General features: G+C 41.7%; 1 protein-coding gene across 6 annotated transcripts in view; it reads right to left on the bottom strand.

The window, feature by feature from the left end:
- Positions 1-15,443, bottom strand: part of FAM13A (family with sequence similarity 13 member A) — a 272,278-nt gene that overhangs the window by 13,029 nt on the left and 243,806 nt on the right. For 4 of the 6 annotated variants that reach the window (XM_040418153.1, XM_040418150.1, XM_040418148.1 and 1 more), the window contains 6 exons: positions 13,493-13,706; positions 12,723-12,867; positions 12,490-12,571; positions 11,790-12,004; positions 11,506-11,589; positions 5,822-5,917 (listed from right to left, as the gene is read on the bottom strand). In XM_040418153.1, coding sequence (XP_040274087.1) covers positions 5,822-5,917; positions 11,506-11,589; positions 11,790-12,004; positions 12,490-12,571; positions 12,723-12,867; positions 13,493-13,706 — 836 coding nt within the window. The remainder of the gene's footprint in view (positions 1-5,821; positions 5,918-11,505; positions 11,590-11,789; positions 12,005-12,489; positions 12,572-12,722; positions 12,868-13,492; positions 13,707-15,443) is intronic. The other 2 variants (XM_040418152.1, XM_040418149.1) reach the window with 1 other exon arrangement.

Here is a 15,443-nt window from a genome sequence, read left to right on the forward strand (position 1 = left end):
AAGGATTCCAAATGTACCCAATAAAACCATCACCTCTACATACTGACACCTATCAAAAAACAAAACAATATACAACAAGCAAAAATACTAAGGCACAAAGCAAACAAAAAAAAATAAAAAAAATCATTGACCATTGATTATTCATGTGCAAATAAATCTGGGGGAGATTTACTAATTAACATGGATGAAAAATGTGCGATTTTTTTATATTTTACATTTGAAGGTCGGTGGAAATAAGCTTGGCTAAGAGGAGTAATAAAACGCATTTATCAAAGCGGTACATCATTGGTGGATGCAAACGGTCGGTAACCACAAACACAAAAAAAACAGGGTGATGTAACAAATAGAGATTCTGTCCACTCACCAGGCATGTTATGCCATGTGCATAATTTTGATAAAGTTAGTACAATAAGTGCCATTTCCACCAGCCGGTATAATTATGCATCTTATGACACAACTGATAAATCTCCCCTATGGCATGTCTAAGAATATTAAATTATGAAGTGGCAGACACCATGGAGCATTTATTACGTTTTCTTACTTTTCTTACTTAGAAAAACATTTTGGTGCAAAATATTGGCAACCAAGAGGTGGTGGACCATATCTATCAATATGCAGCAAAATCTATCTCAAAGCATGAGTCACTGTAAATTTGGAGCACTTTTTGCCTGCCTGGTGTAGTTTTATAATGTTTCAATTTAAGATTGAGTGGGAGATTTATCAAACTGGTGTAAAGTAGAACTGGCTTAGTTGCCCATAGTAACCAATCAGATTCCATCTTTCATTTTTTACAGCTCCTTTGAAAAATGAAAGATGGAATCTGATTTTTTGCTACTGGCAACTAAGCCAGTTCTACTTTACACCAGTTTGATAAATCTCCCCCAGAATTCGTAAATTTGCCCCATATGTGCAAGTTCATTGTTTCTCTATTAAAGAGACACTGCCATAATTTTCTTTTATCACATTAACAAACTGTATGTGAATATTTTATGCATTTTTGTTTTAAAAATGGATGGATGATTTTATGGATGGACAGAACTTTTTAAAGTCACTCCATGTATTCTACTTCGTGTCCTGGCTCTTTAAAGGGGTTGTCCAAGATAGATAAAAACTTAGGCAACCCATGTAAAGTGCCTAAAATAACAAATGAATATATAATCACAAATGAATGTATACTCACCCGTTTTATCCTACGTCCTGCACTGCGCCCCAGTCCTCACCTGCTCTTTGTTTTTCTGGCTGCAACGGTGATGTTCTGTGCACACAGGTCAAAACTGCAGCCAATCATTGGCCTCAGCAGAGACATCCCGGCTGAGGCCAGCAATTGGCTGCAGCGGTGACCTGTGTAATGATTGTCACCACTGCAGCCAAGAAGATGACATCAGCAACGGGAGGACCAGGGTCCAGCGCTCGAAGAAACAGGGGAAAAAACAGTAACCATTCATTTGTTATTTTCGGACATTTCAGGTGTTGTCCAAGTTTTTATATATAACTCAGACAACCCATTTATCTTCCTTTTTATTTAGATATTTAACACGGTAAACTGGTGTGCTTAAAAAAAAACTCTCCCAGAAAAATATTAAGGTAATCTTTTGATCCATGACTGTATTTGTGAGTTATCCACTTTGTTCTGGTCCTCAGCTGACTGCACTCTGATTCGGCAACGCAGCGTTTCCTTTGTGGACAGGAAGTCAGTTTCTTTCTTTATTCCTATGGGACTTACATAGAGGTAAATGGGAATAAATAGAGAAACATAGAGGTAAATGGGAATAAATAGAGAAACTGACTTCCTGTCCACATGTAAGACGCTGTGTCAGTTGAAGAATCAGAGTGTCGGTCACTTGACATAGCTGAGAACCAGAGTGTATAACTCACAACTACAGCCACAGCTAAAAATATTACCTTCACTATAAGGGAACTTTCACACTAGCGGCATGACGGATCCGACAGGCTGTTCACCCTGTCGGATCCGTCCTGCCGCTATTTTGCCGTCCCCATTGACTATAATGGGGACGGGGCGGAGCTCCGGCGCAGCACGGCAGTTCGCGGTGAGAGGTCGGCGGACTAAAAAGTCAGACATGCAGTACTTTTAGTCCGGCGGCCTCTCACCGTGCAATGCCGTGCTGCGCCGGAACTCCGCCCCCGTCCCCATTATAGTCAATGGGGACGGAGCGGCGGTCCGGCGAAATAACGGCAGGACGGATCCGACAGGGTGAACAGTCTGTCGGATCCGTCCTGCTGCTAGTGTGAAAATAGCCTAAGTTACATCATATACCTTTCTAACCGGTCATAGAAAAAACATTTTTGTGGGAGTACTTCTTTAACTTTTTCAGTCAGACCAATAATCTGGCCACAGTAAACCCCTGTTTACGGTAATCTATGCAGTGCTCTGAATATATTTTTATAGGTCTACCAAGGGAACAACAGAGCTGTCATACTGTTACCCCAATTCTACACCTACTGTTACAACGAGGATTACCCTTGAGATAATATCTTCCAACTCTCAGGACAAGTAAAATGACAATGGATTACCGATCTATATAGGAGGTCTTATCATTTGTGCTGACTGCTACAGAAGGACAATATTTTGTATATGTTCTCTATGAATACTGAGCTTACAAAATACCTTTCTGGTGGAAGAGCCCCTTTAAAGCTCCCATATGCCTCAATTAACAGTGAGATCTGCTGTTGACCTATTGTACTTGAAGGCTTGCCAAATATTTTTCACAAGGCAAGTAGAGTGACCATCTTTGGTTTTCCTATCGCCATTCCAATTATCTCTAGTTGCAGAACTCTCCCCTTAAAATTACTATAACGTTGAACAGGATTAATCTTAATTGCAGAAATCAGTGATAACAAATAGCAACTAAATAGTACAATAGCTCACTGGCACTGCTACTGGTAGTGCTGCACAACTGCTGAGGTACCGCAACCCTCAGAAACAAGATATGCACTAACTACCACACTCACACTGACAGAAATATAACACCTAAGTGCACTATTATCTCAAACAATTCCCAGACAACTGTGTGGCTAGGTAAGTCTAGAGCGTAATTGCTGGGTATGACACAAGCAGATGGGTGAAATGATGTGCTACTTTATAGTTCCTCATACTGTATGCCCACTTTGATTGTGGTCGGGAAAGGCTGCTCTCCATATCCCCCACGTAGCGCTTGACCACCGATTTCAGCACTCCAAATAGGTGATGAGTATGTCAGTCAGTGATATACATGAATACGGAGAGTGCCCCGGCAAGTGGCACTACTCCAGAATTGAAAGCTGGCGCTTAGAGACAGGGAGCTGACTCGCATCACTGAGGCTACAGGCAGCTGTATGGACCAAAAGATCTTACGTGTTTTGAAAAATAGAATTTAGTTTTTTCCGGCAAGGATGTAGTGCTTCTATCAATGCTGCCTTATCCATTTAGAGGAACTATTAGACATCCATCACTAAAACATCCAACTGCTCAGAAGCCAAATAGCTCAACCTCATCATTCAAACCAATTGGGGCCATAGAGTTTAAATCGAAAATCCTCTTTTTTTTGTCCTGGACACTGTTTTAATATAATCTCCCCCTCGCCAATCAGCCTTTACCTGTTCAATACCACATGTCCTAGAACCCACACAACTACCTGAAAGTTTTAGCCTAGTGTCTACAGTCGTGGCCAAAAGTTTTGAGAATGACACAAATATTAGTTTTCACAAAGTTTGCTGCTAAACTGCTTTTAGATCTTTGTTTCAGTTGTTTCTATGATGTAGTGAAATATAATTACACGCACTTCATACGTTTCAAAGGCTTTTATCGACAATTACATGACATTTATGCAAAGAGTCAGTATTTGCAGTGTTGGCCCTTCTTTTTCAAGACCTCTGCAATTCGACTGGGCATGCTCTCAATCAACTTCTGGGCCAATTCCTGACTGATAGAAACCCATTCTTTTATAATGACTTCTTGGAGTTTGTCAGAATTAGTGGGTTTTTGTTTGTCCACCCGCCTCTTGAGGATTGACCACAAGTTCTCAATGGGATTAAGATATGGGGAGTTTCCAGGCCATGGCCCCAAATGTCAACATTTTAGTCCTCGAGCCACTAAGTTATCACTTTTGCCTTATGGCACGGTGCTCCATCGTGCTGGAAAATGCATTGTTCTTCACCAAACTGTTGTTGGATTGTTGGAAGAAGTTGCTGTTGGAGGGTGTTTTGGTACCATTCTTTATTCATGGCTGTGTTTTTGGGCAAAATTGTGAGTGAGCCCACTCCCTTGGATGAGAAGCAACCCCACACATGAATAGTCTCAGGATGCTTTACTGTTGGCATGACACAGGACTGATGGTAGCGCTCACCTTTTCTTCTCCGGACAAGCCTTTTTCCAGATGCCCCAAACAATCGGAAAGAGGCTTCATCGGAGAATATGACTTTGCCCCAGTCCTCAGCAGTCCATTCACGATACTTTCTGCAGAAAATCAATCTGCCCCTGATGTTTTTTTTGGAGGGAAGTGGCTTCTTTGCTGCCCTTCTTGACACCAGGCCATCTTCCAAAAGTCTTCGCCTCACTGTGCGTGTGTGAGCGCACCTGCCTGCTGCCATTCCTGAGCAAGCTCTGCACTGGTGGCACTCCGATCCCGCAGCTGAATCCTCTTTAGGAGACGATCCTGGCGCTTGCTGGACTTTCTTGGACGCCCTGAAGCCTTCTTAACAAGAATTGAACCTCTTTCCTTGAAGTTCTTGATGATCCTATAAATTGTTGATTGAGGTGCAATCTTAGTAGCCACAATATCCTTGCCTGTGAAGCCATTTTTATGCAACGCAATGATGGCTGCACGCGTTTCTTTGCAGGTCACCATGGTTAACAATGGAAGAACAATGATTTCAAGCATCACCCTCCTTTTAACATGTCAAGTCTGCCATTTTAACCCAATCAGCCTGACATAATGATCTCCAGCCTTGTGCTCGTCAACATTCTCACCTGAGTTAACAAGACGATTACTGAAATGATCTCAGCAGGTCCTTTAATGACAGCAATGAAATGCAGTGGAAAGGTTTTTTTTGGGATTAAGTTCATTTTCATGGCAAAGAAGGACTATGCAATTCATCTGATCACTCTTCATAACATTCTGGAGTATATGCAAATTGCTATTATAAAAACTTAAGCGGCAACTTTTCCAATTTCCAATATTTATGTAATTCTCAAAACTTTTGGCCCACGACTGTAGACTGAGGGTGGCATATTTCCTTCTGATATTATAAATATGTTCTCTCAGTCTCCTAAGTAAAGGTGTTACATTCTATACACATACATATTATGGAATATACTACAGCAGCAGTTTCAGTCCAGCCAATTCTCAGCATATTTACCGGGTTGCGGTCATATCATATTATAGTAAATGGACCTGGCGGGCATTCAGACAGCGTCCGGCAATACCGGATTCTGAGAGCTCCAGCAGGCAGTCCCTTGCTAGATATCTGAATGTTAATGTGAAACTAGCCTCATGGTTATACCCTATGCCATGGATAGGCAATAACCTGTTGTAACCGGAAAACCCCTTTAAGCATACACAAAGAAATACTGTGTAATATCTTAAATAATAATCCCATAATTCTTTCTATTGCATCCTCGCATTTACTATCCAGTTTAACCAGCATTACTTATAAAATGTTTGTGACTACAGTCCTTCTTTCTGTGCAGAGAATAAATTCCAATAAAGTCCACGTTTCCATGGGAGTAACAGCAGCTCAAACTGAATGAGTCTGAACAAGTAAAATAAATGACTGATGTTAGCAGCTCCATAAATAAGACATGCAAACAGGAAGCTCGACTTACAATGACGGGTATAGTGTTTGCTCGATAAAGGATCTGCTTAAACAGTCTGTATCGATCATAGAATGGTTTCATCACTTGCCTCTCGCCCTTCGTAACCTGTAAAATGGAAACAGTTTAAAATGTTAATAAAAGTGTAATTGAGTCTTTCACCTAGTAGATATTTATTTCCCTAATCATGTACAGCAGTAAAAAAGAATTTATTTGTAGTCTTCTACTGGCCCTTTACAAACCTTGCCTATACAAAGTAACATTTTCTTTTTATGCCCCTTACATTCTTACACATGTAACTTGGCACAGTACATCATGCTCACCTTTAGTGAATAGGACTGAGCTGTCCAATTGATGGCAATCCATGAAGAACAAAGTGTATTCAGGGACAGCGATAGCAGTTCATGAATATCAAGGCGTGTGCAGGGACAGTGATAGTAGCCTATGAAGATCAAGGTGTGTGCAGGGACAGCGATGGCAGTTCATGAATATCAAGGCGTGTGCAGGGACTGTGATAGCAGCCCATGAAGATCAAGGCGTGTGCAGGGACAGCGATGGCAGCCCATGAAGATCAAGGTGTGTGCAGGGACAGTGATAGCAGCCCATGAATATCAAGGCGTGTGCAGGGACTGTGATGGCAGCCCATGAATATCAAGGTGTGTGCAGGGACAGTGATGGCCGTTCATGAAGATCAAGGTGTGTGCAGGGACAGCGATGGCAGTTCATGAATATCAAGGCGTGTGCAGGGACTGTGATAGCAGCCCATGAAGATCAAGGTGTGTGCAGCGACAGCGATGGCAGTTCATGAATATCAAGGCGTGTGCAGAGACAGTGATAGCAGCCCATGAAGATCAAGGTGTGTGCAGGGACAGCGATGGCAGCCCATGAAGATCAAGGTGTGTGCAGGGACAGTGATAGCAGACCATGAATATCAAGGCGTGTGCAGGGACTGTGATGGCAGCCCATGAAGATCAAGGTGTGTGCAGGGACAGTGATGGCAGTTCATGAAGATCAAGGTGTGTGCAGGGACAGTGATGGCAGTTCATGAATATCAAGGCGTGTGCAGGGACAGTGATAGTAGCCCATGAAGATCAAGGTGTGTGCAGGGACAGCGATGGCAGTTCATGAATATCAAGGCGTGTGCAGGGACTGTGATAGCAGCCCATGAAGATCAAGGTGTGTGCAGGGACAGCGATGGCAGTTCATGAATATCAAGGCGTGTGCAGAGACAGTGATAGCAGCCCATGAAGATCAAGGCGTGTGCAGGGACAGCGATGGCAGCCCATGAAGATCAAGGTGTGTGCAGGGACAGTGATAGCAGCCCATGAATATCAAGGCGTGTGCAGGGACTGTGATGGCAGCCCATGAAGATCAAGGTGTGTGCAGGGACAGTGATGGCAGTTCATGAAGATCAAGGTGTGTGCAGGGACAGTGATGGCAATCCATAAAGATCAAGGCGTGTGCAGGGACACTGATGGCAATCCATGAGGATCAAGGTGTGTGCAGGGACAGTGATGGCAGTTCATGAAGATCAAAGTGTGTGCAGAGACAGTGATGGCAATCCATGAAGATCAAGGTGTGTGCAGGGACACTGATGACAGCTTCAGTACAACTTTATTACATGCTGGAAATGAGTCACTGCTGACTAAAGGACATTGGGTGGAACTGTTAGAAGTGCTCCTGTCTTGTATTAATTTTACTTGGCAGTGGCTCTTGTATTACTGTATACAACTCTATGGTATCACCATGTTCTCCACAACCCGTACAATAACCCGTACAAGATAATGTTATTTAGACTGTCCCATGAATGTAGGGGGAAAAAAAGCGAAAAGTACGGTAAATTAATTCTTTTTTCCTATCCCCTTCTGCAAAAAACTGAATGCTAGTTACCGTATTTTTCGCCCCATAAGACGCACTTTTTCCCCCCCAAAAATGGGGGGGAAATGCCCCTGCGTCTTATGGGGCGAATGCTGACACTTTAACATCGCTGGATGCGATGTATGAGCGAGCGGGGGTCGGGGGAGGGACTGGGAGGAGGAGCTGGGGGCCGGAATAGCGGCGGGGCGGTGCAGTCAGTGTACTATAGCCCTGCCCCGCCGCTCTGGTATAGTAATATTAAATGTCTTATTCCATTAAAATGTATTACATATGCCCCCCTCACTCCTAAATTCCTAATAGTACCTTACATCCTATTCCTAATAGGTTCTGTATAATGCCGGCAGGCGGGGTGGGCGGCAGCGTAACTCCCTGATGCCACGTGCCTGCTCCGCCTACTTTATGAATGAAGCAGGCGGCGCAGGCAAGTGACGTCAGTGAGTGACGCGCCGCCCGCCCGGCCGGCCTGCATTGTACAGAACCTATTAGGAATAGGATGTAAGGTACTATTAGGAATTTAGGAGTGAGGGGGCATATGTAATACATTTTAATTGAATAAGACATCTTATATTTGTATACTGGGGGGGGGGGGGGGGGGGGGGGCGGATGAGGCTGATCCGTGGATGGCACAGTTAAGGGGTGGGGGGGTCTGTGGATGGCACTGTTATGGGCTGGGGGTGGCACTGTTATGGGCTGGGGGGTCTGTGGATGGCACATATATAACAGTGCCAGCCACAGATCCCCCCTGTAACAGTGCCATCCACAGATCCCCCCTGTAACAGTGCCATCCACAGATCCCCCCTGTAACAGTGCCAGCCACAGATCCCCCCCTGTAACAGTGCCAGCCACAGATCCTCCCCTGTAACAGTGTCCGTCATCCACAGATCCCCCCCCTGTAACAGTGTCCGTCATCCACAGATCCTCTCCTGTAACAGTGTCCGTCATCCACAGATCCCCCCTGTAACAGTGTCCGTCATCCACAGATCCCCCCTGTAACAGTGCCAGCCACAGATCCCCCCCCTGTAACAGTGTTAGCCACAGATCCTTCCCTGTAACAGTGTCCGTCATCCACAGATCCCCCCCTGTAACAGTGTCCGTCATCCACAGATCCCCCCTGTAACAGTGTCTGTCATCCACAGATCCCCCCTGTAACAGTGTCCGTCATCCACAGATCCCCCCCGTAACAGTGTCCGTCATCTACAGATCCCCCCCGTAACAGTGTCCGTCATCCACAGATCCCCCCTGTAACAGTGTCCGTCATCCACAGATCCCCACTGTAACAGTGTCCGTCATCCACAGATCCCCCCGTAACAGTGTCCGTCATCCACAGATCCCCCCATAACAGTGTCCGTCATCCACAGATCCCCCCATAACAGTGTCCTTCACAGATCCCCAGTAATAGTGCCATCCACAGACCATCATTAGTTCCAAACCCACCAAAAGCACACCTTTTGGTTAAAAATATTTTTTTTCTTATTTTCCTCCCCAAAAACCTAGGTGCGTCTTATGGGCCGGTGCGTCTTATAGGGCGAAAAATACGGTATGCTGCACCATGAACACTATAAATTTAAAGTGCCTAAAAAAATGGTGGAACAGTTTTTCATTTCCATTAACCCCCCTCAAAAAAAATAAAAAATAAAAATAAAAATGGATTTAAATGTACCCTAAAATGGTGTCACTTAAAAATACAATTCACCCTTCAAAAAACAAGCTCTCATATGCCTACACTGACAAATAAATAAAAGTAAAAAAAAAATTGAGAAAAATCTGTAGCTGCCCTTAAACTGGAAATAACACAATTTTTTTGGTAGCAAAATCGCCCAGCCCTACCATTAGGTACTAAAAAGATCCACTTTTTAACAGGAGACGCAGTTGCTAAATCAGCAAATGATGATGTTCTTAAGGGTCAGGAAGAAAGAGTCAACCATATGACGCTGCACAAATCGGTGCAACCTTCACAGTCTCCGCCAATAGACTAAGTCTACCTTATGTGCATTAAAATGTATAGTAAAATTTTATTTATAATTTTAGGCTTGGGAGAGACCAACCTCTTTACTAGATCAAACTTCTAGGATGAGCGACATGAAAATTACAGATGACATAGGTAGATATCCAGTGATGTCATGAACTCTGGATTAGACCAGGCCACACCTTGTTTTCACTGGACACATGGCTAGTAACACGTAGTCTATAAATTAATAAATGTTTTTTTAAGCCTCCTGCAGCTTCTTTTAATTCTTCAGAAAGCACAAGCTTTGATCCATGATGGGTTCTAAATTAATAGGCTTACAATACTTTGTGCTCTTTGGCCTTCTGGTTTTCGACTCAACTTGATTTAATAAAAAATAAAAAATAAAGTACTCAGTACTTTTCCATGTCGAAAAAGTGCCAAGACAGTCGAAAGAACAAAGCTATCTTAATTAAAGTTTCAGAGTGAGTGGATTGAATTCCTTTTACATGCCTGCTTAATAAGTTAAGTGGTACTTTAGCTAAAGGTCTTCCATAAAGAGTTAAAAATTGATTCTGGGGTTGCAGGAAACAACTTCTGTGGTACTTCTGCAGAGGATATGAGTACCACACTTCACAGCAGAGCCCTGTCAATTAACAGCTCTCCCCACAAACAGTGTTGCCACAAGAGCATTTGACAAAGCAGATTAACGGGCCTCTTCTCTTGAAGAACCACCTGTGCATCCATTTTGGAAGGTCTATGGAACTGGTTCATGGGCTGTACAAGGGAGCTTATACACCTCTAAACAAAACCTGAACGTTAAAGGGCTTCTTGTCCAGGATTCAAAAACTGGTTATCATAAATTGGAAAAAAACACCAAAAGAGTGGTAAGAGAATGGCAGTATGTAAAATATTCTTTATATCCACTTCAACTGAATAATAAAAAAAACAACAACATGGAACATTCAATAGACGTGGACAAATATGATGCATGCCATTTACAAAGTACATATGTGCTAGAAATCTAACTATCAGTGAGGTTGTAGGAAGAATATATTACAACAGCAAATGTGGAGCTGTCACTGGTGTTGAGCGAACATCTGTTTTCAAGTTCGGCATACAAGATTCAGGATATCTAAGAATTACGTTATGGACTCAGCTACCCAAACCTTGTATGCCGAACTTGAAAACAGAAGTTCGCTCATCTCTACCCGTCACCTCTCCTGACATGGAAATACAAAAAGACCAGGTGGACGGATTCATGTGGCAAATCTAAAGCACGGATCCCACTCCAACGTTGCAATGAACCCAAGCAACAATGTATTGATCCAGCACCAAGATAAAAGCAACTCCTTTCATTGAAAAATTACATTAAAAATTCCTGTACCACACTGCTAAGTACTACCAATGTGTTTGAATCATACAGTTGACATTCCTCATGGTACCTCTCCTGACATGTCTGTTTTAGTAATTACTTGCATTCCTCGTGTAACTATTCTGGAGCATCTATTCTTATGACTCTGTGTTGTGCCATTTGTCCATCATTCCTACTAGAAGCTTACAATTACATTGTCCGCAGTCTGCAATAAAGCTCCATCGGACTGGATTGTTTCAGGCTGTGTAACACCCAGTTGGACCTTTACTGCAGATTGCTGGCAATTCATTCAAAAATTCTAGTAGGAATAATAGACAAATGGGACAATATAGAGTCCTAAGAATAAATGCTTCAGAAATCTTATTAAATGGGGAATAGTAGCTACTAAAACAGACATGTCAGGGGAAGTAATAGATCTTCTGTAAACAGAATGGTTCTGACATTTTATAGCACAATGCATGAAATCAAAAGATCTTGAGAAAAATAAAGAATACTTACTGGCCTGCCATGGATACTTTCATAGTAAAGCAAAGCTTTCTGAAGTGAGACTTTCTCTGCTGCAATCTGATCTCTGGTCATATCCTGCAAACAGGCATATACGGTTATAATCTTATGTAGCGCATATGACTATACATTTGTTGTCAAGTATATTAAGTGACCAGAAAAACACATGAATATAAGCAAAGTAACTTCAACTAAATTATATAGCAAAAACAATATACACCCTTTCTTGCATTTTTTATACACATATATAAAAGTTAAAAAAAAAGTTTTTTTTTTACCTTAATATCTTCCGGACGGTTGACCTCAGATCTTTTCTCCTGTAACTTCTTTTGGATGTTTTCCATTGTAGTTTCTATAGAGGGTTTAGCCACTTTCTCTGCTTCTTTTCTGTCTTCCTCCCGCTCAAGCTGGGACCCAAAACTTTTCGGAAGTGTATTACTTCTCTGTCGCATTTGAGGAACTAGATCTTCCTCGGAAATCTTAATTTTTGACTCTAGGTAATATGAGATTATTTACATTTTTCAGAACTCATTCCTTTTTATGACAAGCACAGAGAAAAGATATTTCAGCAAATAAAAAAATAATGAAAATTCTACTGGAATGTAACAGAAAAAATATCTATATAATTCACTATCCTTTGGAGGACATGTAAGAGGACACCAGATTAATTACTGTAGATAACCGGATATTCCATAAATCTTAAACTGGGCATGTATTTCCATCGTGGACATTCATGACATATCCACAGGATATGCCAAAAATGGTGAATAGGTGATTTTGCTATATATATGATGGGACCTTTTAAATTTGTTAATATTTCAGGAGACTACTGATGAAACCCTGTCAGCTGACCCAAAGGAGCATACATCTACATGTTACTGTAAAGATACTTGAAATTCAGGTCTAGAAGGCTTACAAATATCAATATATGAGCTCTAGAATAATGTGCTTTCACCATCTAACATTTTTTTTTTTTACCTTTAAGCTGCTTCCGGAACTTGGTGAGCTCATTCATCCATTTCAAGACCTCTGAATTTGCAGCTTTGTCTCGATGGGACGGCTATGAAAAAGGAAAAATTACTTGTTGCAATAAGGTATGAAATGTTTGCATGTGGTAACATTGCCAGGTTTTCCAGGCTATAACCTTAAATTTGAGAGGATGTTTGAAAAGGTATTAAGGTCAATAAAGAAATTCCGGGAAAAGGCCTTACTCTGTATTTACGGTCTTCTTCAAACTTCTCCTCAAACTTGCGAATCTTTTTCTTGAGGCTCTGAATTTTGCGTGTGATCTGAGCTGGTGTCAGGTCCTCGTCTCTATCATCCTCATGTGAGCCCAAAGAGGAGCTCCGTCTCCTACTAAAAGAGCAACTAAGGATTACCAAACACATACAAGCTTAACCTTAGGAGCCTGGTTTAACCTAGTGAAAATAAGGTCAGACTACCAACAGTAGTATTAAAAATGAAATAGTTGCAGGCTACATGGACAAATCTATAAGGATACCACTTTTACCGCGTTTTGAAGGTTTAGGATGGGGCTCTTTAGTTTAGGTAAAAAAAAAAACCTAAATATTAAAGTACAGCATACACCTAAAGGATTGTCTTATCTCAAGATTGTGACAAAACTTTGGGGAAAGTATCCTTTTACTTTTAGCAGGATAGTTTGTCTAGTTAGGCGTAGAACATTTAGAATGGACTATACAGGAGTCCTATTTACAACCCCATGAACCCCACTGCCATACATTGGACTGAGCCATGCCTTATTATTCAAGATGTAAACTGAACCAGATAAACCAAAGTTCCACTTAAAAAGTCCAGTGGAAAGCTTTTTTAGAGGAGTGGGTGCTCTCATAGCAACAAATGTTATACTAATTTCAGAGCAAAGGCTATGATTCTGGAACATGTTTGGGCATCCCTATACTTTTTATCATGCCCTGTAAAAAATACCTTTTGCCAGAGAGAACAAAGGAAAAAAAAGAGATACCTTATAAATGAATGTGAATTAGGAGGAGATGGAGGCACTTCTGTGTCATCCAGGTATTGCTGACTATGTCCATATGCGTAAAAACGAGGAGATAACATAGGGTCACTGTCTGCTTCAAGGAGGTGACGGATAAGACGGCCTGCCTGCGGGGACAGACGGGCTTCATCAGCGTCTGTGCCATCACGATCCCATGAGGCCAGGACTGGAGCTGGTTCTGTAAATACACAAACAAAAATAACCATTAAAAGGCAATGAGAACATTAACTTGTTACATTAGCACAGCGCTATGATCTGTAACTGGTTAGCTACACTGCCAACCTACAAGGAGTCCGAGACTCACATCTTTTTCTTCTCCCTGCACCTCTATCCCCCAAGATCGGCTGCTGTATATCGCAGGCTAAAGAGCAACACATTACATGAAGAGCTGATTTTTAGCTCAGCATGGAAATGAATGATTATAATGTACAGACTTAAAAGTGAATAAGAAAAAGACAACAACTACCAGGTAAGTGCTGTACATACCCTGAGGTATATCAACCTTAGAAAGGTGGAGTAAGGAGGGTCCTTTAACTAGTGTCATATTTAACAGTGCCACGGTACAGCAGGTAAAGGCAAATAAGATGGCAAAATCATCATCTGGAAGATTTGGCAAGACCGGTAAGATGCACCTTAAGCAGCAATATGACACATCATCCATAAGTTTGTGTGAAAGAAATGCTAATCTACGCTAGCTAATAAATTATTGTAAATCTGATGGGAAAAGCCTGGCTATGCCCATATATATGTTATTAGCAAAAGTTTTTATAATGGTAACATACCAACTTTAAGAAAAACTTTTCTGACTTCAGAATTACTTGACCCAGATGCATGTGACGTGTCTACCTTGACTAATCTGATTTGCGTGCTACTGCTTAGAATGGCTGGATTAAACGGGGGCTTTGATCATGCATGCTCTATTAAGCAGGCAGTGCTAGATGAAGGAAATTATTTTTATTATTCCTAGTAACTATCTAGTTTCTTCTTTTATCAGACTTTAAATAAGAAGCTGAAATGACCATTGACATGCTCCTTATTACATAATGTGTGTCCAGATGCATGCTCATAAAGCTGTCCATAGTTGGTTTGTGTATAACCGTAAGACAAATAATAGCTGTTACATTTACATATCAATCGTCATTCACACAAAAGGATATATTTATTGTTCATCTGATCATTCGTTCCATTTACACTGGAAGAGAATTGGTACAAAACATTGTGTACGAGTAAAAGTCCCATTAGAATTTCTTGAACTGGTGAATGTCTACTGTTCTCTATTCTGGAATGAGCTTGTGAAGACAAACAACCAGTAGCCCTCCAGGAAATGGAAGAAATGTGTGTGGTACTTTCACAATAGACACAGGCACTTAATAATCAATGCCTTGTCAAGCCCAACCACATAGCAAGGGGGGAATGAATCATTTATGACATCTCAGTCTGTGCATTAAGCTCCCGGTCTAGTTTAGTCCATGGAGAGGAGACAATTCTCCACCCCAATGACAGGAAAAGTGTGACAGCTAACACATGTTGTGGGTGGAATAAAATTCTCCAGAACACACATCCACTGACATTGCATCATCATGATGTATGGGTGATATTTCACATGCTGTTAACCTGAAATAAGAACCATTATCACCACCAGCATTGAAATTCATAAAATAAGAAAACTGTCTGTCTTTTTACACAGACTGATGTGTCAGGCAATAAACCAGGAATTAACCAAACGTTCCTGATAACTGTCTGATCGACAGCAGACATGAGGGCTTTATTCACAAGCAATCACCTCCACTATATTGAGATCGCCTGTACCCATAGAAAATTATTGTTTCTGTACGGGAACAATGATTTTTGGTGCCGGCAAAACGACATAAGAACCTGGTGAACAAGTGTCTGCTCGTTCATCGGGTGCTAACCA

The sequence above is a fragment of the Bufo bufo genome, chromosome 2, assembly GCF_905171765.1.
Source record: "Bufo bufo chromosome 2, aBufBuf1.1, whole genome shotgun sequence".
NCBI classification, from domain to species: domain Eukaryota; kingdom Metazoa; phylum Chordata; class Amphibia; order Anura; family Bufonidae; genus Bufo; species Bufo bufo.